Source organism: Ascidiella aspersa, chromosome 3 (assembly GCF_963924565.1).
Source record: "Ascidiella aspersa chromosome 3, kaAscAspe10.2, whole genome shotgun sequence".
Classification (NCBI taxonomy): domain Eukaryota; kingdom Metazoa; phylum Chordata; class Ascidiacea; order Phlebobranchia; family Ascidiidae; genus Ascidiella; species Ascidiella aspersa.
Window position 1 is genome coordinate 36,661,530 of NC_139449.1, and position 25,228 is coordinate 36,686,757.

Sequence of the window (25,228 nt, forward strand, 5' to 3'; positions counted from 1 at the left end):
ATGGTTAAGATATTTGTTGGCCGGTTGTCGCCGGCTGTAACGGCCGCGCAGCTTCGAGAGCTGTTCGAGAAGTACGGTCCGGTGTCGGACTGCGACATTCTGCGCGATTATGGCTTCGTTCACATGTCGAGCGAATCAGACGCCCACCGAGCGATTGCTGCCCTTGACAAGTACGACTTGTGTGGCAGCAAATTAAGCGTTGAACTGTCGACGTCGCGCTCTATGAAATCGTGTCAGCTGATCGTTAAAAATCTGCCAAGCGGAATAACTTCGAATGACCTTCATAGACTTTTTAAGAAATTCGGAACGGTTACGCTCTGTCGCATCTTGGGCGATCACGCGATCGTTCACATGCGATTTCCATCGATGGCTAACAACGCAGTTCGTAATCTAAGCGGCGAGACTTTTCGAGGAAGCGTCCTCTCTGTGGAATTTGCGAATAACAACAACAACAAGCCTGTTAGTACTTGGAAACCTTCGAAGCGCGATGCTTATGAAACTAACGGCTTGTCAACAACAGGTATTACTAATTGGATATTTATCCAGTGCATAGTTTATGATTGTTTTTGCCACAAAAACAAAATAGGTTTATTTTCTCTCCAGTTAATGAAAAATATATTCTTTTATCTATTTGTTTCAATTGTTGCACAAATATTTTATATTTCTAACTCTTGTTATCCATTATGTTATGTTGTTTGTATGATGGTAAAATGGCTAAAACAATTTATTAACAGATACCAACTAGTCACACAGACTGCCATGTTTCAACATCTCAATATTTATATATTAAACACTTTAAAGTTTCCAATTTGTTATTTCTTGTGTACACTGCACAATTTTTGTGTCATTTAAAGTTTCCAATTGTATTTCACCGCAAAACATTCCTCCAAAAGTCAATTTTGCACTAATTCATCAAATGTTTGTTACCAGAAAACATCCCGCCCCCCCAACAAGCGCGCGTTGCCCCCCCACCACCGAGACAAACCCAGGCTTGGAAGGATGTTGCTGCTCCGTCGACCGATACAAGCAACACTACGACTGAAACTCCAGTTGTGGTCACCAGTGCTACTAAGTAAGGACTCCGGAATTGAAATTTAGTTACATTTTTGCAGTTTCGCTTCTGCCACAAAGCCTTTAAATGTCTTTTGAAGCCTTTGAATCCTTGCCAAATACACCAAATGGAATAAACAATTATACACTAACTGACAATATATCAATAGCGTAAATATACACCTTTGTAAGAATGACATTTTAAGATTTCTTGAGCCAACTATTTTTAAATCTATTATTATTGGCTTAAGGCAGCGCTTCTCAGTGCGCCATGGAAAGGCTGCCAGGTGCGCCGCGAGCAAATGGAAAGAACTAATTTAATATATAAAACATGTATTTTTACTTTTCTTTCAAGCTTAGCTCATTGATTCCGCAGTACTTTTAAGTAGAAAACACAATAAGACCTACAAAGCAACAACATCTAAATCAGATAATCTATAGCCTAATACCATATAGTATGACCACCGACATAATAACGCCAAATTCGCAGTAACTACCACGACAGAATAAGATCTAAAATAGTCTAGATAAGACCAATCGGAGTAAGACTTAAATAGACAAAACTACGCCCAAGACTGTAGGGAAAGGTTATGGAATGATTGGGGGACACCTGTTTGGCAATGGCCGTTTGCTGTCAGCATTTGGGCGCCGCTGTTTTGGCCCCGGATTTGTTGCCCCCGTTTGGGGTTATGGGCGGGTAGTTAGTGGTGCTAGGAATTAGGTTAGGGTTGAAAATATTCGGGCAGTTAGTGATAGTTATGGGTGGTGTTTGGGGTTAGATAAAAGGTTATATAGGCCTTATTTTGGCCATTTAGTTCTGATTCCGATTTTGTCATTATTACAACTATTAGGTTTAAGTCTTGTGTACGCCTTATTCCTAACTGTCTTTTATTCCGAAGTTGATGTTCTTATTTTGGTCTCAAGGCTAAAGTCTCTTTTAAGATATGCAACTATAAAGCCTATAGAATAAAAAATTGCAAGCGAAATAGAGGTACACATAAACAATTTCGCGCTCGCAAAGTGCGCCGCCTCGTTTTCAAATGTCTCTAGGTGCGCCCCCAAGTAAAAAAGGTTAAGAAACACTGGCTTAAGGCATTGAATTGAATTATATATGATATTCTAACAAGGGGCTATTTAGTATTTTGTATTCAGCTGTAAAAACTGTATTTATACATTTGCTGTTGAATAAAGAAAAACATAAAACATAATATATACAGCTGTTAAAATGTTAAATAACAAAAAAATTTGGGTTTTTAATTAGGTCTGATATCCTACATTGGACATTTATTGTGTGTTTTATTTTGATAAATTGTGTACTACCCAATACTAATTTGCCTTATACGTTGCAATATACAAAAATAGATTTGCTACCAGGAAGTTGAAATCAATGTAATACCTGATTGCAGTGTGGCTAAGGTTTTGCCTAATATGTTGCATAATGCTAGTCAATAAATTACCTGTTGTATTTGTAACGGTAATGCTATTATTTTGTGCTGTTACTAAGAATTCAATAGACAAAAGCTGCTCACTAGTTTTGGCTTTTTGTGCGTGATAATAAAGCAACACAAGAGGATATTTTTGTTAAATGTTTTTTATAAATGGATGTTTTGTTTGTTATGTTTTTGATTTAAAAAGTTGTAACACTTTTTGTGAGTTAAAACAATTTCAGTTAATTTGGTGTTTGTCAGCCTATAGGATATTTGCTCGCCGTTTATGTTGGTTGGGTTGCTGAATGTGGCAGTTTTGTATAGTTAGATTTGTTGAGTTTGGTTTTGAGAAGCTTTCGCCAATATTGGACAAAATTGTAAAAGACACCATGAAATGACTTGAATAAATTAATTTTGATTGGACAAGTTCAGTTTTGAGGATTGGATCACCAAAGTTCTGCTTTACAAGGATATGCCAACCATTTATCCTAATAAACTGTTGTATATTATTCACTTTAATTCGGTTTTTATTACCTGTATGTTACACAAACATATAGTTAGTGAAGTATGTGTTTCCTTTTTAAGCAATTTTATTACGAAGACTGCAAACCATTAAACAAATTGCAAATAAGCCATTAGACATGCTTATCATTGTAATTTGATTACCTAACACGACACCACGTATTAATAGTACCCTTGCTTTGTATACTAAATAGCCGCAAATTTTTCTCCTTTTTCGCCTTTTCTTGATATTTGCCTTCAGTTGCACATTTGCGGAAAACTATAACAAAGTTATAATAATATCAGGTTTCACAAATTTACGTTTTTATAGCATCTCAGTATGACGTCATATAGTGTGTATTTCAGATCTTATTTTGGTTTATAATATTTTATGATTCTCATGTGGCCCGGCGTAAAAACTAACTTCCCACCCCTGATCTAACTTAATCCTCGCCCTAGAAGTTGTTTTATACTTCCGCTTGGGTTGCAGTGAATAAAGGTTGAGAAATAACTTCAGTTAATTGATTCAATTTTAAAAATAGCTCCGGTGGAAACTTGCTACAGTTTTGTGTCTTCAAAAATGGTTGTATAAAAGGCTTGCAAATGACACTACTTACTATTTTCAGCACTGCAACGCAATCTACGAAAGCTCAAGTTGGCGACGCTCGCGAAAGTCGTCGCTTCCGAATAAAGCAAGGTCTTCAGTTTTTACAGTAAGATATTTATGTTATAAATCCTCCATTTCTAAGTCACTTTTAAATTTTCCTTTTTTTCTTCCAGATCATCTTTACCGTGGACGGGATCCACAGAAATGTATGAGGTAAGAAATGCGCTATTTTAAAACAAGTTATTTACTTAATACAAGGCAAAAGTGAATAATCCTCAAACATGATTTTCTGTTAACCACTTGTTTAACCCAATTTAGTAAGCAGTGGAGATCGACCAATATCACTTTTCGGTCTGATACCGATACCGTTTTTTATTTCTTTTCTGATATATCAGTAGAAGCAAAATATTAGCCGATATTATTGGTAAACTGACATATCGGTATATCTTGATTTACAATCAATTTTTTTGAATAATCCTGTTAAGAGTTATACCTGGCATCCACTTGTTAAACACCATATTGAGCACTACTTGCATATGTAGATTTACATTTTAACTTTTTTTTCTTTAAAACCAGGCGTTTCTGAACCAACTGAAAGAAATGTTGCTCGAGGAGGGAATTGAACAGAATAAGGAGGGCGACCCGAAAGAAGCGGTGGTCCAACTGAGCGAGGGAATCAACATCTGCGCGTACATGAAGAACGAAGACATCAAAGGCCACCTTAACTACCTGGAAAGACTACTCATGGAGCGTGCAACACTTGTGCTTGCTTCGGTAAGAAATATAATTACTTTGTGAATTCAAAAAAATGTTTTAATACAAAATTTTGAAACGGTTTCTGATAAATTAAAATATAAACTAGGTTTTTTGTGTTTTGATCTTTACTCCCTATATGTATATTGTTATTAAAATGCATAAGTGGATAATGGAAGCACCTGGTTCATTTTAGTATATATTTTTTCATCTTGGTATATACAATTAATGTATAAATAAATTAAGTTTCCTTTAAGCTTCAAGATCTGCTAGTTGTGTATTCATCTGAAACTTGCTTACATTTAGAGGAAGTAGTATCAGATACTTTGACCTGATGAAGCACGGTTGTGCGAAAGCTTGTCGAGAATCTAATACAATTTGTCTGTATACAGTGCCACCTGATTCCTCTATTTAGAATTAGACAAATACGGCCATATACAAAGATTGGTTACATTTGTCTTTCACTAGGATTAAATTCTAAATTGAGCCCTTATGACATTAAAGGTTTTGGCAGTATTTTGTTGTTTAAAGTTGCATTAATTGGAGTTTACGCTGGGCCCAAAAAACAAAAACTGTTGGCATGTTGCTAATGATATTATGTCAGTGGACAAAGTGTGTTTTATACATACTTTAACAAGTAAAACTCATAGTGAAAAACATGTGTAAAAGCAGGATCAGACGTTTTGTTTAAAAGGTAAATATATTTTGCCAAATGGCATCATCAGTTCCTGTAAGAGTACAAATAAAATCAGAGCACAGCCATTGGCGAAATATATTTTCCTTTTAAACAAAACGTCTGATCCTGTTTTTTTTTTATGTTTTTAACTATGAGTTTTACTTGTTAATATACGCGTCAGCGGAGCAGTGATCGACTGGCTAAAACCTGCTGCCGATAGTTTTTGATTCTATAAAGATACTCCCTAATGTATATATACTTTATGTTACTTTCTCCAGGGAAATGCTGCCTCTGCTTTGGAAGACGCAGAAAAAGGTTGGTTGAAATGTTTTTATTATTTGTGAAAGCTAAAAACAAGTGTTGCAAACAAGTCTTTTTTGAAATTTGGCTTAAGTCCATTTAAGCCATCCACAGAACAGAGTGAAGTCATTTTCAACAAATAAGTCAAGTCCAAGTCCATGTCATTAGTTACACAAGTCAAATCCAATTTATATAAATGACATTATATATAAATATTAAACTTACAAATTTGATGCAAAAATTACATTCAGAGTAATTTTTCGCAATACATAAATCAAAACTGTAAAACAAAAAGCAAGTCTGTGGTAGGCCTTCAATCGGAAAAGAGTACTTTGGGCCGTGACTGTTATATTGCAATATCTATTAGAATGTTGTTTGTAGTGTTGTTCTACATGTTTTTAACAGCCATTTTTTTTTCTTTAGTGTTAAACATCAGCAACGGGTCGAACCAGAATGCTCTGAGATTCAAAGCTCGCATTTTGGTCGACTGTGGGCGCAGAAACGACGCACTTGCCCTGATGGTTAAGTTTTCACAAATCGCAACTTTTGTAAGTATTTTTTCTAAATTCTCATCTTCAGAATCACATTATGCTATTGTTTGGAGTGGTCTAACTTTATGTCTTGCAAATATGTGCTACGTAATTAGGATTTATCTTAGAAGCTTGTCTGTTTTTATTTTAGTGCGTTAAGTCCATGTTTTATAAATATTGTAAAATTACTACATGGTATAATAAGCATTCCGGAAAGTCCTATGTAAGAATAATTTCTTCACAATTGAAGAAATTGTAGGAATATACATTTTTGTTAGAATTGCAATGGAATGAGTATTTTTGTAAGATTGCAGTATTTACTCAGTTCCATATGTGTGTTCATCTTTAAATTTTTCTCACATTTTTCCTTCGTCCTTATGGTTGCCTTTGGTATACAGTGTTATTAACTATTATATATAAAGGGTGGCTTGTGTAGATTGTTTGAACATTTGCTAAAGAATCAATTGATAAAAAAGGGCTTTTTTATTAAAATTATATAAACCAGGGGTTTCCAACTTCAAACATACTGTCGTGCCAATTTTTATCTTATAACTTCTTCCCGTGCCAAAATTTCATAACCGAACCAATTCTTTTTAATCATAAAAGCACTTTTTTACCAAAAATAAGAACGTTTATTTAAACTTGTCCAGTGGTAACGCGCATCACTGCATCAAAGTGTCTCTCGGTGAGCTGACTTTTGTTTCTTCACACCAAACTATATAATATTATGTGAATGCTAGCCTCCACACAGTATAATGTTACTATATCAAAAGTAATTTTAGCACACATGCCGCTTGTTGGACACCCCTGATATAAACTGTTGTTACCAGGCATAATATCAATCAAAAAACAGCTTCTCTGGCAAATATTTTTCTTCTCAATTGTTCTGCAACCTATTCAAGTCACCTTGTTCAGGGCGAATTACGCCGAACACTCCTAGTACTACACTCGAATAGGTTGCGGAAACTTTAGAGAAGAAATATCGTTACCAGCAGAGCTGATTTTTCATTGATATTATATCTGTCAGCAGCAGTTTATATAATCTAAGCAAGTAATAATTCACAGTAAATACTGCAAATTCGTTTAAATCAATGGTAAACCACTAGGTATATTTTGTTACAAACTTCCCTTTTTATTGCAATGGACTGGATTGCGCTTACAAAACTGTAATTGCACAGCATGAACTATTAGCTTTGTTCGTACTGGCTTGAGTACCAAAACGGAGCGTCGCGATAAAATACACATACAGCATAGAATTTAAAATATTGCATAATATTTTATTAGTTCGGAGTGAAACGAAGCGCGAAACTTATTATTGCGCTTAAAAAATTAAGCGTTTATTAATTTGTATTTTGATTCAGGACACGGAGTCTGCGCAGCTCTTTAACATTCTCAAGCAAAGCATCGGCGAAGAACAACTTACAAGCGGGATGAAGGGGGCTATCGGGGACAGAAGAAGTCGTAACGCTTACCAACCGAGTCTTGTGCGCCCCATGCTCGGACCCAATGCCCTGATCGGCGGCACGCAACCCTCGTCAACCTGGCCTGTCGTAAACGGAACCACTGATCAAATAACTAACGGATTTATGTCATACTCCAATTTCCCAAACAAGGCCAATTCGGTTTTAATGCCCGGTATCACGTCGACGACAAACCAACCCGCCGACTTATACCCACAGACAGGAAGTAAGTTTCAGTCCTTCTTCAATCCAGATAGCAACAACAGCAGCAGCCAGACACAAAGTCTAACTTCTGCCTTCAGCGCCACTAGTTTATCTTCAAATAATCCGCAGCAGCCGCTCCTAGCTCAACAACAACAGTTCGGCCCGATTTCTCGCCCCGCGTTTCAAAACACCGGATATCATAACAATGTAAAGTCGTCACTTTTTCCGTCCGATTCGCTTTTTTCGCACCCTGAACTTCCTGGTTCGTTGCCTTTGCCGATTGGATACCAGCGACCGCCGCAAATGAACGCTTTCGGCACTGAAACTCTTTGGAAAGACAGCTCCCAACTGCTCGGAATGGCAAAAATGCGAAACGTTGACAGCCACGCCGACCAAGAACTAGCAAAAGCAATTGAAGATGAACTTAACCCTGGTGCTACAACTGTAAGTGTTTCTTGCTGAACCAACTGAAAAAAAAAACTAATTATTAAAAAAATCTAAAAAAAAATTTCCATAATATTTGGGTACACTATGCACGGATCTGTAATATTGCTTGAAAATTAATTTGAAAGCCCAAAGAGGTCTAGATCGACATCATCTTGATTAAGAAGTTTCGATACGAGTTTCTATCATCTTCAGTTATTGATTAACTGAATTTAACTGAAGATCCGAACAAAACCACAAAGGTTGTAAAAAAGATCTAAAACAACTTTATTTAACAAAATCAAAATACTATATAGTTAAGCAAAAAGCATCATCGGTTCTGCTAATTTCTTATTCAAATAGAATCAAGCCTGCTTCAGGCTTAGATCCCGATATTAACAAAAATAATAATAATAATAATATCATTATTGTTTCATTAACTGATGATGACACAAGTAGGTATCAAAATGTCTTAATCAAGATGATGTCGATTTACTCGATCTTTTTGCTTTGCAGTTCATTATCAAGCTACATAATATTATTATTACTAAAAATATGTTTGACTTAAAAGTTAGTTGCAGAAAAAAACAGAAAAGAGTTATCAAAAACATGCAATGGCTAAATAAACAGAATATTTCAAAAAGTGGAATCGCAAGTAATTTGTTTTTGACTTTATTATTGTTATATTTGACTTTTAATTAAATGCAAATGAGTAAACTGATTTAGTTATTTTTTAAAAAGCTTACCTTTTTTGTAATAGTTCTACCAAAAAGAATGTTTATGTTTGTTAAAGATCAGTACAGCTTCAGTTTAGAAGTCCTTACCATGTTTGGTTTCATAATGTGATTTATATTTTTTTTCTTGTTTACAGAATGGCTCATTCCAAAGTGCTCCATCCCTCTGGCATAATTCTGGTGACATTTCTACGCCAATTTCAGGTAACTTTAATAGTTCTACATAAGTTGCACATCAGTTGGCCAACGAAACTAGTTAGCAAGAACAGACTTTTTATGTACATGTTAAATATAGGTAAAAATAATCAAAATGAGTACCTATATACCCTATGAGCTTAAAAAACTAACATTTTAGAAAAATTTTGTGATCCATCGACCCCCAAAATGGTCAGGGATCTGGGACAGCAGGTAAACATTAACCCCCCCCCCCCCCAAAAAAAGGTTCAGGTTTTTTTTAAATCACACAAAGGCCCTAGAAAATACCAAGTGAAGTAAGCAATGTTTATAATAGCAGTGAATTGTGTTGTGAGTGTACTACCTTTTTGTGGTTGTATTTTTTATTCTTCGAAGTTATTAAAAAAATAGTTATTTGGTTAATTTTTTTTTTGAATAATTAACCAAATTACTATATATATGCTAAATTAGGGTTTCTTTAACTTTTTTACTGCGACCCCTGAATAATTTTTTTGCTTCGCATAGACCACGTTAGGGAAGAAATTTTTAAAGATGACTTCATAAATTTACGTCACAACACAAATTAACTTTATAAATCTGCTGTTTTTGGTCAAAAAATATGTTAGAGTGAATACATTCAGAGCAAAAATGTTTTATGTTTAATTAAAATATTTTTCTTTAAAAATTTGATTACTTCTTAAACGTACACTAATATTTCAATTAGGCCTTCATGGACCCCCTAAAACTAGTTCACGTACCCCCAAGGGGTCCATGGACCCCAGTTTAAGAACCCCTGTGCTAAATAAAAAATTGTCAGGTCACAGCCTTTCATTAGCTAAATATTCAGCTGTTTAACAAACCAATATAAAATGATGTGATGTAGAACTAATGATGAGTATGTTTTACAATGATATATGTACACATATGCGCCGACTCTGACATAAATGTGTATGTTAGTGATAAATAAATTTACAAACTTAATCATTAAACATACTTTGAAGCTTTCATTAAAACACTCGGCATACATAACTGTGTTTAACACCACACCTTATATTGTTGTTTTTATATTTTGGGTTCTATAATATATACTGAATAACAGCTGATATATATCAGCAGTACTCACTGCTCATGCACATGTATTCTTAGAATTTGAAAAGAAATCCTTGTTGTGTAGCAGAATTCATACTCATTACTATTAGACATAGTTTTAAAATTTATTGGGAGCCCTGCAGCTGGATTTTTATGCAATGTTTTTGTATGGATATACAAACAAGGTGATTTTTTGTCAGTGATCACAAAATTTGTTTTTTATGGTTATTTTTAATGTAAAAAGCTGTGTCAGAATGGGTATTTTAATGTACTTTTGGAATCTCGACAGCGGCCACTTGGCAAATAGGTGTTGTTACATCAACCCCTAGTTTCTGGTGTAATGTTTAGTTTACTCTGTATGCTGTCTTTCTTTATTTGCTCTCTACATCACAAGATTGGGGTGCTTTATGTGGCTGACTGAGTATCTGGTGATGTTAGTTTAGCAAGTTTGGTAAATATTTCTAAACACCTACCCTAAGTACTCACGATAAGAAAGTGGTCGAAAATATGTTGAGGTTATACTTCAATTGGTATATTTTCTGTTTTTTTTCTTTTCATATTACCAAGGGGTGATTGAATACAACAAACTTTAATTTGAATAATGTATTTATCTAAAGTACTATCTATGTTACACATGCATAAGAATCTAAGTAAATCTTGCTAGTTGTATTCATAAAAAAATATTTGTTTAAATACAACCTGACATAAAAAGAGATAAGAAATAAACTAGATACATATTTTTTTGTAATTGCTTTTATGCTTAATAAAATTAGCATTAAAGTTTGTTTATTTTAATCACAAAAACTATTTGTGGAAATAAACTGCTTGATAAATTTATTACAATTGGAACGTGCAAAATTTCTCTTACTTCTGCATAGGCTTTGATATAGATACTTCATCTAACTAAAACCTTTCATCATTATACTCCAAAGTGCTTTTAATGTGTATCAGCAAACTTGTTTTTCTTTCTAGTTGGAATTGTGACTCCGAGCTACACACACTTTCCCATTGATTCATCCAAGACTGGTTTCACTGGCTCCATGCTCGGACCTGCAATGCTTGGGATCTCAACGACCATCGACCAGCGCTTGTCCGAACAGCATTCTACTTCTGTACTATCTGGAATAGGTACTGCTGCTAATTTTTCGTTTATTACAATATTCATTTATTTGTCCCAATTTCTAGATTTTTTGATTTTATATATATGCATATTTGATTGGTGATGGCCTAGATTTTTAAAAAATCCTGATAAAACTTACTATTAAAATTATAATTAATAAAATGAATGCAAGATTTTTGTTGGTTAAACGTTTAACTGTTTGTTAATAAAAGTGTACGTTAAAAAAAGTTCTTCCCATGTTGTTAAAAACTTAAACCAAGTGATTATATTGAAAATCTTATAAAATAATGTTTACTTAAAAGTTTCATACTTTCATTAAAGAGTACATTCACACTAAAACACATTTTTTTTCTTGCTTAACAATTTAAAATGTCATATAGAGCATGCTATTTTTTTTTTTTTTGCCAGGACCCGGCATAAGTATGACTTTTTTACTTCGATTTGCTCAAAAATGCACATTTTAAGTGTTTTTACGAGAATGTGCGAAAATTTGATGATGTCGTTAAAATGCATAAAATGTTCTATTTTTTTCTGTCTTTTCAAACAAGTTGCCCAATAGTCTTAATTTTATGTCGTATTTTACTCTATAGATTCAACTCCCCCTTTGTCAATGATGTCCACAACCTACAGCAGTAGTAACATCAGCGTTGGGTTGACAGAACCTTACGAAATGAGTGATTCTTTAAGCGAAATACTTCGCAACCCTCTCCACGACAGCCACGAGTTTAAGCTCGGTTGTTCGGAGTGTGTGCTGAGAACCGGTTCACGCGTCATCGATTTTAAGTAAGTAACACTGAGCTTACTGAAAATTACCTGATTTTGTTATTTTTGTATATGATCGAATTGTCCAAAAACAGAATTTATTTTACAAACACGAATCACAAATCAGAAAAAAACTACCTGATAAAAAATGTATAAGAAATAATACAAACAACAAAAATATGTTAGAAAGCTGCAGCCTTGTTGTTTCGCATTGTCCGGTTATATGGTGTTTGTTTCGTTTATTTCGTGCCTCGTGGTTTAGAGTGTGGTTTGTGTTGGTTTTCTTTCTTTTATTGTTTGTCTGCTGTATAAATGTTTGCCTTAGTTGTAATGATATTGCAATGAACAATATTGTCTGAATAGGTCGAAACGTTCACTTTAATAAATTGTTGCCCGAAGAATAATTGTATAATTGATAAATTGTGTTCTTGTTAACCAAAGCTACACTGTTTCTAACCACAATTATTTTATTTAAATGCCATGCTACAAAGTTACTTCATTTATTGCAACTCATTAAAAGACTAAATAATTTGACTGCCCCATAAAGCAATATTGGTACTGTAAAATTAATATTTTTTATATACTTATCTTCTGTATATATTATTTAAAAACACTTAAAAGGCATTTTTAAGGTATAGTTTAAAACTTAGTACCTTGTTGTGTGGGTTGTTTCCTCTGCATGAATATAGATGGCTTCCTCATTCTGTTCGAGAAGTTTATCTCTTTATTGAAAAGCATGTTTTGGCTAAGTATAGTTTAAACCAGTGCTTAAAACTTTTTTGTTTTTTTCACCCCTAGCATCGATCTCCAGATTTCATTCACCCTTGTCTCATGATATGATAAAACTATTTCGTCTATATATAACAACACAAAATGATAAAGGTTGTTTCAATTTTTGTTAAGATCAAGTCAAGTTTTACCTTTTAAGTGTGCAAATCTACAATTTCTCGAGTCCAGAAACATAAAACTACAAAAGCACAAAACACAGTCACCAAACTTTTGTACTTGGTGCAAACCCAACTTCACTATTAGACTAAGCAAATAAAAACACCAAAAAACACCAGTTCAGTAGTCGATTTACTGCAGAGCTGTCATCCATTTCTGACGGTTCACCCTTATTCACCCCTTTTGATTGGTTCACTCCTGCAAAAATTTATTCACCCTGGGTGAACCATTCGCCAGTTTAAGAAACACTGGTTTAAATTACCCACAGTGCTTGTAAGCCCTAATTCTTTGTCACTTTAAAAGCCCTTTCAATAGTTTTGAAGTTTGAAAAAAATAGCTTTTTGTGAAGCAAACTTTTTTCATAACTGGTCCAAAGTTTAAAAAACCCTTAGATATCAGAATAAAAAAATATTTTCACCGTTCAAAACGTTACCTACTTCTGTATAGGCTTTGATATTTATTTCTTTGCGCGAGCCACATGCGTTTTTTTTTGCGGCTCTCTTAGTCGAATCGTAAAATTCCAAATAAATTGTTAGGGCAAAAAGGCTACCAAGAGTACCGTTTATGATTGTTTCTCTCTCTTTTTTCTTAATTCAGGCCAGAATTTAGTTTATGGCTGAACACTATACATAGAATTTGTAGAGTTAGTTAACAACAGTTACAACAAGTCGACACAATTTCATTGCTAAGGTTTCAGAGATTGGCAAATCAAATGAAAGACTCATACCGGTATTGATAAATATTGTGCGTGTTATTTTATTATTACCGTTATTATTATTGTGTTAACTATTACCGTTTTGGTATATTACAATTCTGTTATTATTGCTGAACTTCCAATATTTACCGTTTTTGTATTGAAATAATTTTGAGGCGCTCTGGCACTTTTATTTTCTACAAATGGCTCTTTAATTGAATACATTTGCCCACCCCTGCCTTAGATTAAATTTATTTATGTTACGCATCTTAGTATTCTGATTACAGTCGCTACAATTAAATGCCTAAATTATCTTTACTCACTTAAAGATGCTGTTAATATTTATCACCTCAGTAACAAACAGTCAAGTAGAGCACCTGCCAAAACTTTCTATTACAAACTTAAGGTTGTTTTCCATTGTCAGTCCTCTGTTAACACTTATGTTGAAAAACAAGTCTTTATTATATATACTTAAAATAAGCAAGGGGATTTAATGTTTTACATAATAATAATAAAATTTTTTTTTGTTTATTTGCACTGGGAACAATTGTTTTAGATTATTTTTTTTTTTTAAGTTTTTATACATTTTTTATTTTTATACACTAGGCACGATGAAAACGTCGCTCATGTTTGCTACAAGAACATACTACTTTGTCGCCACCGAGGAAACACAGAGTGGCTAAAAATCCGTCCGAGGCCACAGCCGCAATCGAAGGCACAGCTCTACGACGGACCGTACTACATTTGCAAGGACCTGATGGCTGGGCAGGATTGTACGTACCCTGCTGTCTGCACCTTTGCTTATAATCAAGAAGAAATTGATGTTTGGACTCTCGAGCGAAAAGGAATGCTTAACAGGTTTGTCTTTGTGATCTATTTCAATTTGATCGGTAACGTTGTGATAGGAATATGGAAGCCCATATAGAAGTTTTTTTTAGTATGTTTTCAAGTAACTCTTTATTAATTTTAAACCTTCAATATACCACCTACTTTTGTGTGGGTTTTGACTTTCTTACTAAGTTTAACTTAACCTCCAGCCATTATGCTCCAACGGCTGTAACATTGTTTCACTATTTGTTATTATTTTTTTTACTAAATATTTCAAGCCATTTTAGATTTTTTGAAGCTGTTTTGTTATGACTGACTAAAGCATATTATTTTTCTCTAGTATCATCCATAATTTAAATGGGTTATTTGTTTCCAGCAATAAGAAAGCGTATACTACATATAATTTGAAAAAAAAGTATTTACAGACACATTTTGGTTTAAATGCTTAAAGGTGTTATAAAGTTTCTAAAATATTAACATTACAAAATTCTACAATCCTTTGGTTAATTCTCAACATGAAACATTATGTTTATAAACCCACAATGGTTTAAAATTATAATTAGCCAACAAAATATTTCGGCTAAGGCAGTGTACTGAATATTTTTGACAACTACGTGATTAAACATGAAAATATGGATTTCTTAGCCTTTTAATCGTGCCATTCGTAACAATGTACAAATATTACTAAATAACATCCACAAATAGTGGAAGAGGAATTAAACAGTTGGTTGAGATAAAAAGGGATTTTTGTATAAATTAAATTTAAAAACCATGACATTTTTTCGCAGAGCCTGGCTGTGCAAATCCATGGATATGAACTACGTTAAAAACTTTTCGCTTGTTGGCCTTATTCTCTGCAAGCATCGCGGCAGTTTCGATTTCCTTTGCAAGTCTTGTTTCCAACACAAACCTCGTATTGTCAGCAAGTTTTCTCTCACTCTCGGCGTCTGCTCGAACGACTCCACTCCGCATGTCAACATTCCCGAAAATCAACAACTGGTAAGATGGTGGATAAAAATAAGGATGTCCTATTATATGTCTGATTATATATGATAGTTATTCGATGAAACTTGCACACACATATGTGTCTTAACAACTGAGATCTAGCCCTTATGGAGCTGCTTTTGACCAACCGATTACGGATTATGTATCATTAGTACACTGAAAGCCATTGCAGACTCACTGAATCTGTTGATCAATGATTAAGTGAAGCAGGCTAGAAATACAACTAGCCTGCAGTGAGGTGCGAACTCACAACCTCCGGTCAAGCCGGGACTTTTGCTCTACCGATTGAGCAGCATTTGTAGCTCAACGTCAAGATTCATTTGTGTCGCGCTCGGAGCTGCCCTACGCGACACTAATGCAGCGCTCAAAAAGCGCCCTAATTACAACAACTGCCAAATCCATTTAAAAAGAAAGAACAAGCACAGAGCAAATTACAATCGATCGATAATAATAATCTAAACCAGTGGTTCTCAACCATTTTTATCTTATGAACCGGTAAAATTTCAAAACAAATTTTGCGGACCGGTGGATCAGTCGATACCAGATGCCAAGCGGTTGTATCGCTACTTGGCTGTATTACTTCAAAATGGCTTGTTCACACATTTAGTAAGAAAAATTTATTTTTCGCCACCCGATATTACAACACAATGAATAAAATGTGTACAATTAAAAATTATATGCCTGGCCATATAACATTTAACACCTAAAACTATTATTTTTAGACCTTTTACTTTTATTTTTACAATAAGTAACTTTCTATTTCTAAATTTAAACGAAATGGTCAACTGATGACTAGAATGTGTACTGAGAATTGTTTAGAAAAAAAAAACTAAGAAAATGCTTGACCCTGATCATATTACATTTAACAACTAAAACCAATTTTTTAGACCTTTTTTACTTTTATTTTTAATTTTACAATAAGATAACCCTTCAATTGTAAAGTTAAACAAAATGGTCAACTGATGAATAATACGTGTACTAGTAATAATTGTTAAAAAAATTCAAGAATTTTATGACTTTGTAACATTTTTAAAGTAGAAAACATATTTTTAGACGCACATTATCCGTGAGTCTACCGTCAAGTATACGGAGATCCGTGCTCCGGTCCAACAGGCCATTTTGTGCCGGCACGCTGTCCGGTTCCAGTGTACCAGGGGAACCGATTGCCACTTTGCCCACAGTTTGGTGGAGAAGGACACATGGGCCATCATGGAAAAAGAAGCGTAAGTTGTAATTCTATGTATCTCGGCACCGTATTAATATACAGTTGTTAAAGTAGTTGACTTAGCCAATATTTGCACCGTTTTTATTCTGTATAGACCGGTTTAGTTAGTAACGCATTGTTTCTCAAAGTAATTTGCTATTAAATGTGGACTATTATGTAAAAAGAAGCATAAGTTGTTATTCTATGTATCTCCGCACTGTACTAATGTATATATAGTTGTTAAATGTAGTTGGTATGTGTTTTTGTCTGCTATATAGATCAGTTGGTTAGTAAATAGAGTATGCGTATTTAAATCAATATATTATTTTGCTTTTTAATTTGGGCTATTATGGAAAAGAATTGTAAGTTGTTATTTCATAGATCTCCCCACCTTACTGACGTACAGCTGTTAAATTTTGTTGGTTCCAAAAGCCTCTATGTCCATTTTTTTTAAAGATTGATTTTACTTGGGAACATAATTTGTGTTTTGCTTTTTTATTTGTGTTGGAACTGTAATTACTCTTGTTTTGTTTTTTTCTTGATTAATAGGCTGAATATGTAATATAGATTGAAAATGAATATCTGACTCACAAAAAGTGATCATAACTAAAAAGATGGCGCTGCCAAGGCTATATTTGATCAGTATTTTTTCATCTATCCAGCCCCAATTTTGTACCAAGATATTGCATGTATATTTGCTTATTTCTAAACCTATCACCTTATTTATTTGCAGCCTTATCGCGCCTGACATAGTGAAGCAATCTCAGGAGCACATTACCAAGCACTCCATCCCGAACGGAGAGTCCGATTCCGATGCTTGGTTTGCCGAAGAAAACCTGCCAGCCTTTAGGTTAGTTTTCCCAAGCATTTTTAGTGGAGGCCAGTGGTTGGCAAACTGTGGGCCGCAGCCGAAATGTGGGTTCTTGTCCCACATGCTTGGTTTGCTGAAAAATATTTCACTTTCTTGTAGTTTTAGGCCACGTAAGAGCCGTGCATTTATTTTACTGTATTTTAAAAATAGTGTGGCTAAGAGATTTTGTTTAAGCTCATTTTTGGGATCATTTAGGCTTTAATTGCATCTATTTGTCCTAAAGCTTACTATGTCATGTTACAGCGTGTGACCTGTAAACGCTACATGTTCGCGGTTTCGCTCGAGAACAACCGGTTATTTAGGATCAACTGTTTTATGACGTGATTTTCGGGAGCAATGCTTAACATTTTTACCCAAATATTAGGCACATTGGTTTAACAGCGAAACTCTCGAATCTGAACTTTTCACCGTTCAAGACAAATAACATTAACAAGTTACGTTACTGATCCGTGCATAGTGTACCCAAATTTAAAGAATTTTTAATAATAAAAAAAAAAAAATATATATATATAAACACTTTTTTTAAAGCCCAAAAAAATATTACTTGGAAACTTTTTTACAGTTTATTTCCAAGATTTATTTCTTTTGTATGAGTTTAAAAACGTAATAAAGTTTATCAAATTTTACCTTATTAAATAAAACTTGCCCCCCAAACTTCAATATTCATATTCTTTCCCCCCCCCCCCCAAACTTCAATATTCATATTCTTTCCTCCCCAAACTTCAATATTCATATTCTTTACCCCCCAAATTTCAATATTCATATTCTTTCCCCCCCAAACTTCAATATTCATATTCTTTCCCCCCCAAACTTCAATATTCATATTCTTTCCCCCCCCCCCCCCCCCAAACTTCAATATTCATATTCTTTCCCCCCAAACTTCAATATTCATATTCTTTCCCCCCAAACTTCAATATTCATATTCTTTCCCCCCCAAACTTCAATATTCATATTCTTTCCCCCCAAACTTCAATATTCATATTCTTTCCCCCCCAAACTTCAATATTCATATTCTTTCCCCCCAAACTTCAATATTCATATTCTTTCCCCCCCAAACTTCAATATTCATATTCTTTCCCCCCCCAAACTTCAATATTCATATTCTTTCCCCCCCAAACTTCAATATTCATATTCTTTCCCCCCCCCAAACTTCAATATTCATATTCTTTCCCCCCCAAACTCCAATATTCATATTTTTGTGTCAGATGGAAAGCAAAGTTCATCTGCTCGTTGTGCCACAAGAACGGACAGATAAGCGAGGCTACTAAGGACCACAAATACTGCACAGCTCGCGCCCAGCACTCCTGGTCAACCAACAAGAAAGTTATGCTCGTTCACACAAGCAAGAGGAACTGGGCTCAAGTCAGAGACCTACCCTATCTAAAGAACAAGGTAAAACTTGTTCAACTTTGTTTTTGTGCAAGTTTATGAAAACTATTGGATCCAATCTGCTACTAAAATTATCAACAACTCATTGGCTTAATCTGGTGGCCTCGTATCTTCATTAGAATAAAAATAAAACAATTTTAGTAAAGCATCAGTTTAAGGTAAACGTCACACTAAGATGTAACTAACAAGGTGAGCTCATTTTGAGTTGAAAGACAGTGTTCTGTTTTGTACTGTGCAGCATATACATTTAATATGTTTTAAAATATTAAACTGTATCTGTTTTATGTGGGCGTTTGCTAAGTAATTAAATTGGCTTTTATTAGTTGGTCTAAATAGCTCTGCCTCCACTCAAATAGATGTTCTAGTAAATTATTCTATTATGATAGAAGAACCTTTTTATTTTAGAATGTTGTTCAAATGTACACTAAAATGTCCAAAGCTTGCAAGGACTATAGAAAGCTGATTTATAAAACACACTGCCCTAGTAGTATTGCAACTTTAATTTTGGTAGAACTCTCATGAAATAATATAACTTTATTTAGTGACATTTTTTTATTTTTATTTTTTTTGAGCACTGGATTCCCTGTTTTAATTGCAGCCCTATTTTTTGTGAAATTCTTGTGACATAGTATTACTTTTATTTATTTATTTAGAGACCTTTTCTTCAGTTTTATCACTTTTATCCCGTTTATTCTACAGAACCTTCCTGTGCGTTTTGAGCTTTGTGAAAACTTCCGTCGTTCCAAGAAATGTTCGTTCTCGGCGAAATGCAACTTTGCGCATTCCCAGGAAGAAATGGACATCTGGATGTATTTGCGCGACAACCAGCGTAAGTTTGACAACTCAAATTAAAAAACAAACCCAAAAAGATTGTTTTCCGCTAACCAAGTCCTTCAGGTACTTATAAAGTAGAGCAAACAAGTAATTGTTGAAAATCTAACTGACTAAAATTTCAGTGTATATTTGTCAAATTTTATTTTCACTAGCAAACAATATGAGCGAAAAAAAAACGTAGAGCAGGCTGCGTTTTGTGAATGCTTTAAAATATTTTATGTTAAAAATGAGTAAATATTCATTTGAAACGTTGACAAAATGCTCCCTACTTCTGTATGGGCTTTGATATTCATTTTATGTCAAACTACAACCTCCAGCCATTATCTCAATTTTTATTTGAAATGTTCAAAATGCAACCTACTTCATTTATACTTTTTTTTTAATTGAATTATGTAAATTTTAGGCAATCCATGCTTAGATCTTTAAAAGAATATAAATTTTCTATAAAAATTCTTTGAGTGTCTTTAAAAACTTTTCATAAAACTGTGCAACAACCATGGATAGAGACTTACTGACCATTGAGAAATCACTCCATGATGAATATGTTCTCTTTTCTTCCCACTTTAAATGTATTTTATTTTGTCCAGTGAAAGATCTTGAAGAGTTGTACGATATTCTCACTAAAGCCGAACAAGCAAAACTCACGATGAAGAACAACGCTCAAGGGACAGATTCCGCCAATATTATCCTGCCAACCGATACTATACCACAGGTAGATGGGAGTTTCATAGCACCACCATCTCTAAATAATCAAGTATGTCCAGTTTCAATAAATGGCTTAGTGGTGATGGCATGCTTTGAAGATTATGTTCACTTGTCTGTTGGTGTAAATACTCTGGGGTGGGGAACCTATCACATCGCTGTTTCTCAACCTATAGACAGCATCCAAAAGTTAAGTGTCCGTTTGATTTTGTTGGACCCCCACTGCAGTACAGACTGGGACAACTAGATAATTCTAGTTTTCTAATTCATTGAATTAGAGCAAAATGCGGCTAATTCTAATTCTAATCTAATTTATGAATTGCCTGTGTGCTCTAATTCTAGTTCTAATCTAATTCGAATTTTTTTAAAACTGCTACTTATGTGCAACGGCATTTTTAGTCACTCAGATGAAACACAGAATTTCAATTAAAACTCTTTGGTTGGAAGGCTTAAAAATTAGCACACACATATTTACTATTACATTCCTTAAGAATAAATTGCGATTAAATTAAATTGGTTGTATGTGGTTCTAGTTCAAATTCTAGTTGAATTTTGTTTTTTTAGGAATTCGGTAATTCTAATTCTAATCTAATTTGAAAAAAAAACTCAAAACAATCTAATTTTAATTCTAATCTAATTTTAAAAATCTAAAATAAATCTAGTTGTCCAAGTCTGCTGCAGTAGTTTTACATGCTTAGATTTATCGAGATCGGTTCTTATCAATATTTCACACTAAAAACTTTTTTTTTTTGCAGAAGGAATGAGAGTTATGGCCTATGTTAATTAAATTCGCACTGATTTATGCTACCGCGTTTTTTTCATACGAACAGTACATTGAATAGAATTGGGTCGCCAAAGATTTGCCATTATGGTTACTTTTATTATTTGAGTTGCTATGAGAAAAGGTTTAAAATCACTCAACATATATATTAGTTTGGGCTGCAAGAATTCCACTAATAAAAAAAAGTTTAAAAATCAAATAGTTAGGTTTTATAAGTTTTATCATTAAAAGGGATACGGCTTTTTTGTGGCATTAGTTTGATTTTTGTGCCAAAACAGTTTGCTGTATGTTCCCCACCCCTGTTATAATTTAAAAAAAGCTTTTTTTTGTTTTTTAAGTTGGTTAAGCTGTCTCTACTATGGAATGTTTTTACACCTTAAAATTTCAAGCCTACAGCATGGCAGGGCTTGATAATAATTTAATGCATGGAGCTGTTTTCATTTAAAAGCATTTTTATCAATAGATTGTAAGATCTTTCAGCACATAACCCTTTTACTATGTTTCACTAATTCTTTCTCGAATAAATAAAAAGTGTTGAAAAAGAAAAAAAAAAGCTTGAGAAGCGCACCGCTCCGAACAAAAATCAGTCAGCAAGGTGTAAAACTTTATTACAAATATGCATTTTGCCTATAAATGGCATCATCAGTTTGTCTGTACAAATAAATAAAATATATTAAAATATAAATGTAAAATAAATTAATAAAATACATCCAAGATGAACAAAGACAAAGACAGTCTGCGTATAAACCCCAACCACTACTGTAAAACAAAAGCAAAAGGAGCATGCGATACGTGTAGCGGCCACAGAAAGCCACTGAAAAAAACACGGCCCAGAGGGAAGTGGTATGAGAATCAGTGACGTAGCAAAACACGGTAGATAAGAAAAGGTGGAAAGGCAAAAGCAAACCTAAAACCACAGTTAGACAAGAAAACGGATATGGCTCACATTCCGAAATGGAACGGCACAACGCAAAAACGAAAACATCTTGGATGTATTTTATTAATTTATTTTACATTTATATTTTAATATATTTTAATTTTTTACTATTTATTTGTACAGACAAACTGATGATGCCATTTATAGGCGAAATGCATATTTGTATTAAAGTTTTAGACCTTGCTGACTGATATTTGTTCGGAGCGGTGCGCTTCTCAAGCTTTTATTAATAAATTTTAGAACTTTTATCGTCGGCATTATGTGTTCTGTTGGAGGGCAAGATTCTGTTGTTAATACACATACAAAGTGTTGAAAAAGAGATTTAAAAAGTTTTAAAAACAAACTAAACTGTATTTGAAATATTTGATCTTTACTCACAAAAAAATGATTAAAGTCAAGTTTTTTTTGCTGTACACAAATACAAATCATCTTCATAAGTCTCTGGAATATCATCACTTTTAGGTCATTAAAAAGCTACAAATTTACTTAATAGAGGAATCAGGTGGCACTGTATAAAGACAAATTGTATTTGATTCTCGACAAGCTTTCGCACAACCGTGCTTCATCAGGTCAAAGAATAAATGAAAACAATTAAGATGCACGTAAAAGCACAAGCGCGAGTAAAAGGCGATACTTAGACAAATACGGCCATATACAAAAATTTACTTAAAAAGTCTTTGAACGAATTTTATCGAAAAATCGTGCGTCAACCCTGAACATAATAAATTAAGGCGCGTGCTTAGGCACATATATTGGTTCCGAATGTCAAAAAATGGGGTCAGGTGGCCCTACATAAAAACAAATGGTGTTAAATTCTGGACAAGCATTTTTTCGAAGGTTTCTATTTTGGCATGATAAAGCTATGTTGTGCGAAAGCTTGTCGAGAATTTAATACAATTTGTCTTTATATGGTGGCACTTGATTCCCTGTTTAGAATTTGACAATACGAAGATTTCCATAAAGTCACACTCTATTATAAGCCACCGCAAGTAACAAACGCCTGTACTTGGTTGACTAAAGTTATTCCCAAAACCAGCATCATGAGTTCTGCTAAAACTTATTTGATTTGACAAACCGCGCGTACAACTGCTGGCTGTGCGACAAAGGTTAAAAAAGATATAAAACAAGTTTATTTAAAACACAGAATACTGTTGTTACGCCAAAACCAGCTTCACCAGTTCAGCCAAAAAACTTTTTTTCCTTGTCAAGCCTAAACCCTTACTTGGTGGATTAGAGCGCGTAAAAATTTGGATGTGCGAATGCGCACGTCGGACTCGGGACTCTGGTAATTTTACGTTGTCTTCTTACTCCAGTCCCGAGCGCGACTCCAGTAAAACAAACCGACTTCGTCGAGTACCGAGTCCGACTCTGACTCCAGCCCTGATTATAAGCCTCCACAAGTAACAAACGCCTGTACTTGATTAAAGTGATTTGATTTGATAAACCTCTACAAGCCTAATTACCCTACTTGATTGATTAGAGCGCCTACCATTGCTGGTTGGGCGATAAAGGTTAAAACAGATTTAAAACAAGTGTACTTAGAACACATAATACTGTAGTTACGCCAAAAACCAGCTTTACCAGTTCTGTCAAAAGCCTATTCTGTTTGATAATCCTCCACAAGTAACAACCCCCTTATGTTGATTAGAGCGCCTACCATTGCTGGCTGTGTGATAAGGAATGCAACGGCCAGAGACAGTGGGAGAAGCATTGTGCGAGCGAGAAGCACAAACTGAGAGCCATTTCTGACAGCGATGGGCACTGGAGGTACAGAAGGCCCGGTGGAAACTACAAGATATGCGAAAGGTGTGTTTGCCAATTGTGCTTTGAAGTTTAAAATGTCTGTATTTTCTATTGGTATATATATATATATATAATTTAAAAATGGTATGCTGCACGGAATCCCGTAAAAAAATGATAGCAAAGCAAAAAAAGTGTGTTTATTCTGTTAAAATTCTTGATTAGACTGAGATATGGCCGAATTGTTAATCCGTTAATTGCCGAATTGTTAATCCGTTAAAATTACATAGATACCATTATTTTGCAAAAAATAGACAACAAATGTGGGACACATGTACAAGAAAGGGTATTTCTTTAGGAGAAAAGATACTAACCCAACCTAAAAATTAAAAAAAAAGATTTACCAAAAATATAAGAAAGTTGTTTTCCTAAAAAGAATTTTTTCCTAAATTGATAAAAAAGAAAAGAAATCTAAAAATATATTCTCCTTAGATTATAATATCCCGCTTTCATTACCGACACTAATTTTAGAGAAAATAGCATAGAAATAAAAGCAACGTAAAAAAACTTCAAAAAAAAAATGTAATGAAAAAAAAGCCAATAGAATTTTTTTGGAGTATGAAAACAGTCGGTAATTTTCCGACCCACTCACAAACCGACTTATTTTCCACCCCCAGACACGAGAAGGGCATCTGCGAGTTCGACCCTCTCCCAGCCAGCGAGAACAACTGTCCTTCAGCCCACAGCCACGATGAGCTGGAAGAATGGATCCACAGGAGACAATACGTCATCAACCGAATACGCAAGGCGCAGGACGACAGGCTCATTGACGAGGTCGACGATGTTGACAATTTAATAAGCCAAGCACCCCCGCTTTCGTAACGCGCGCGACCTCCGCTATTATGACGTCATACGCCCGATTTTTTCTTTTTTTTGGCGACGCGATTTTTCGATTTTTTTCGACATCGGATGTCTGATCCTTTTTTTTGCCCGATATATTTTTGGGGGAATTTTTTGTCCGATATCGATTCTTCTTTAGCTAAAGTCATGTTGGCGAAATGGTTTTAAATTAAAACCTGCAAATGGTATGTTGAACATGTTATGGGTCAAATATTTGCCTTGGAAGAAAAAACAATTTCAGTTGTAAATTCTACAGGCTAAAATATCTTTTAGGAATTAATTAAGATTCCTTACGCTAAGTTTTAGGGCGATGTTAAATAACAAGAATTGGAAAAACATTTTTGTAACTTTAATTGGAAAACATTTTTAACTAAAATGGAAAACAATTTAACTTTATTTAATTGATCAAATTTAATTTAGCTTCTAAGAAACAAGTTTCTTGAGATTTTTTTCCAAGCCAAATATCTTCCAGGTATAAAACTGCTTTGAGGAAAATGCATCGTTTATTTTTGAATATTGAACTGGGCGTTGGTTTGTTTATAATGGCGAAATAACCGGCGCTGTTTTTCTATCGGCTTCGATCCAACA

The 25,228-nt window shown here is 34.2% G+C and overlaps 1 protein-coding gene across 1 annotated transcript; it reads left to right on the forward strand.

The window, feature by feature from the left end:
- LOC146162792 (zinc finger CCCH domain-containing protein 7B-like) lies at window positions 1–24,977 on the forward strand. The gene is made up of 20 exons (XM_083384123.1): window positions 1–520; window positions 931–1,072; window positions 3,605–3,691; window positions 3,759–3,798; window positions 4,162–4,359; window positions 5,293–5,329; window positions 5,738–5,862; window positions 7,206–7,952; window positions 8,803–8,869; window positions 10,901–11,056; window positions 11,639–11,831; window positions 14,056–14,307; window positions 15,066–15,276; window positions 16,336–16,505; window positions 17,220–17,336; window positions 18,563–18,749; window positions 19,446–19,575; window positions 20,168–20,292; window positions 23,649–23,806; window positions 24,418–24,977. The coding sequence occupies exons 1-20, from the start codon at window positions 1–3 to the stop codon at window positions 24,620–24,622; spliced, it is 3,867 nt and encodes a 1,288-aa protein (XP_083240249.1). The 3' UTR covers window positions 24,623–24,977.
- Window positions 24,978–25,228: the final 251 nt, after the last annotated feature.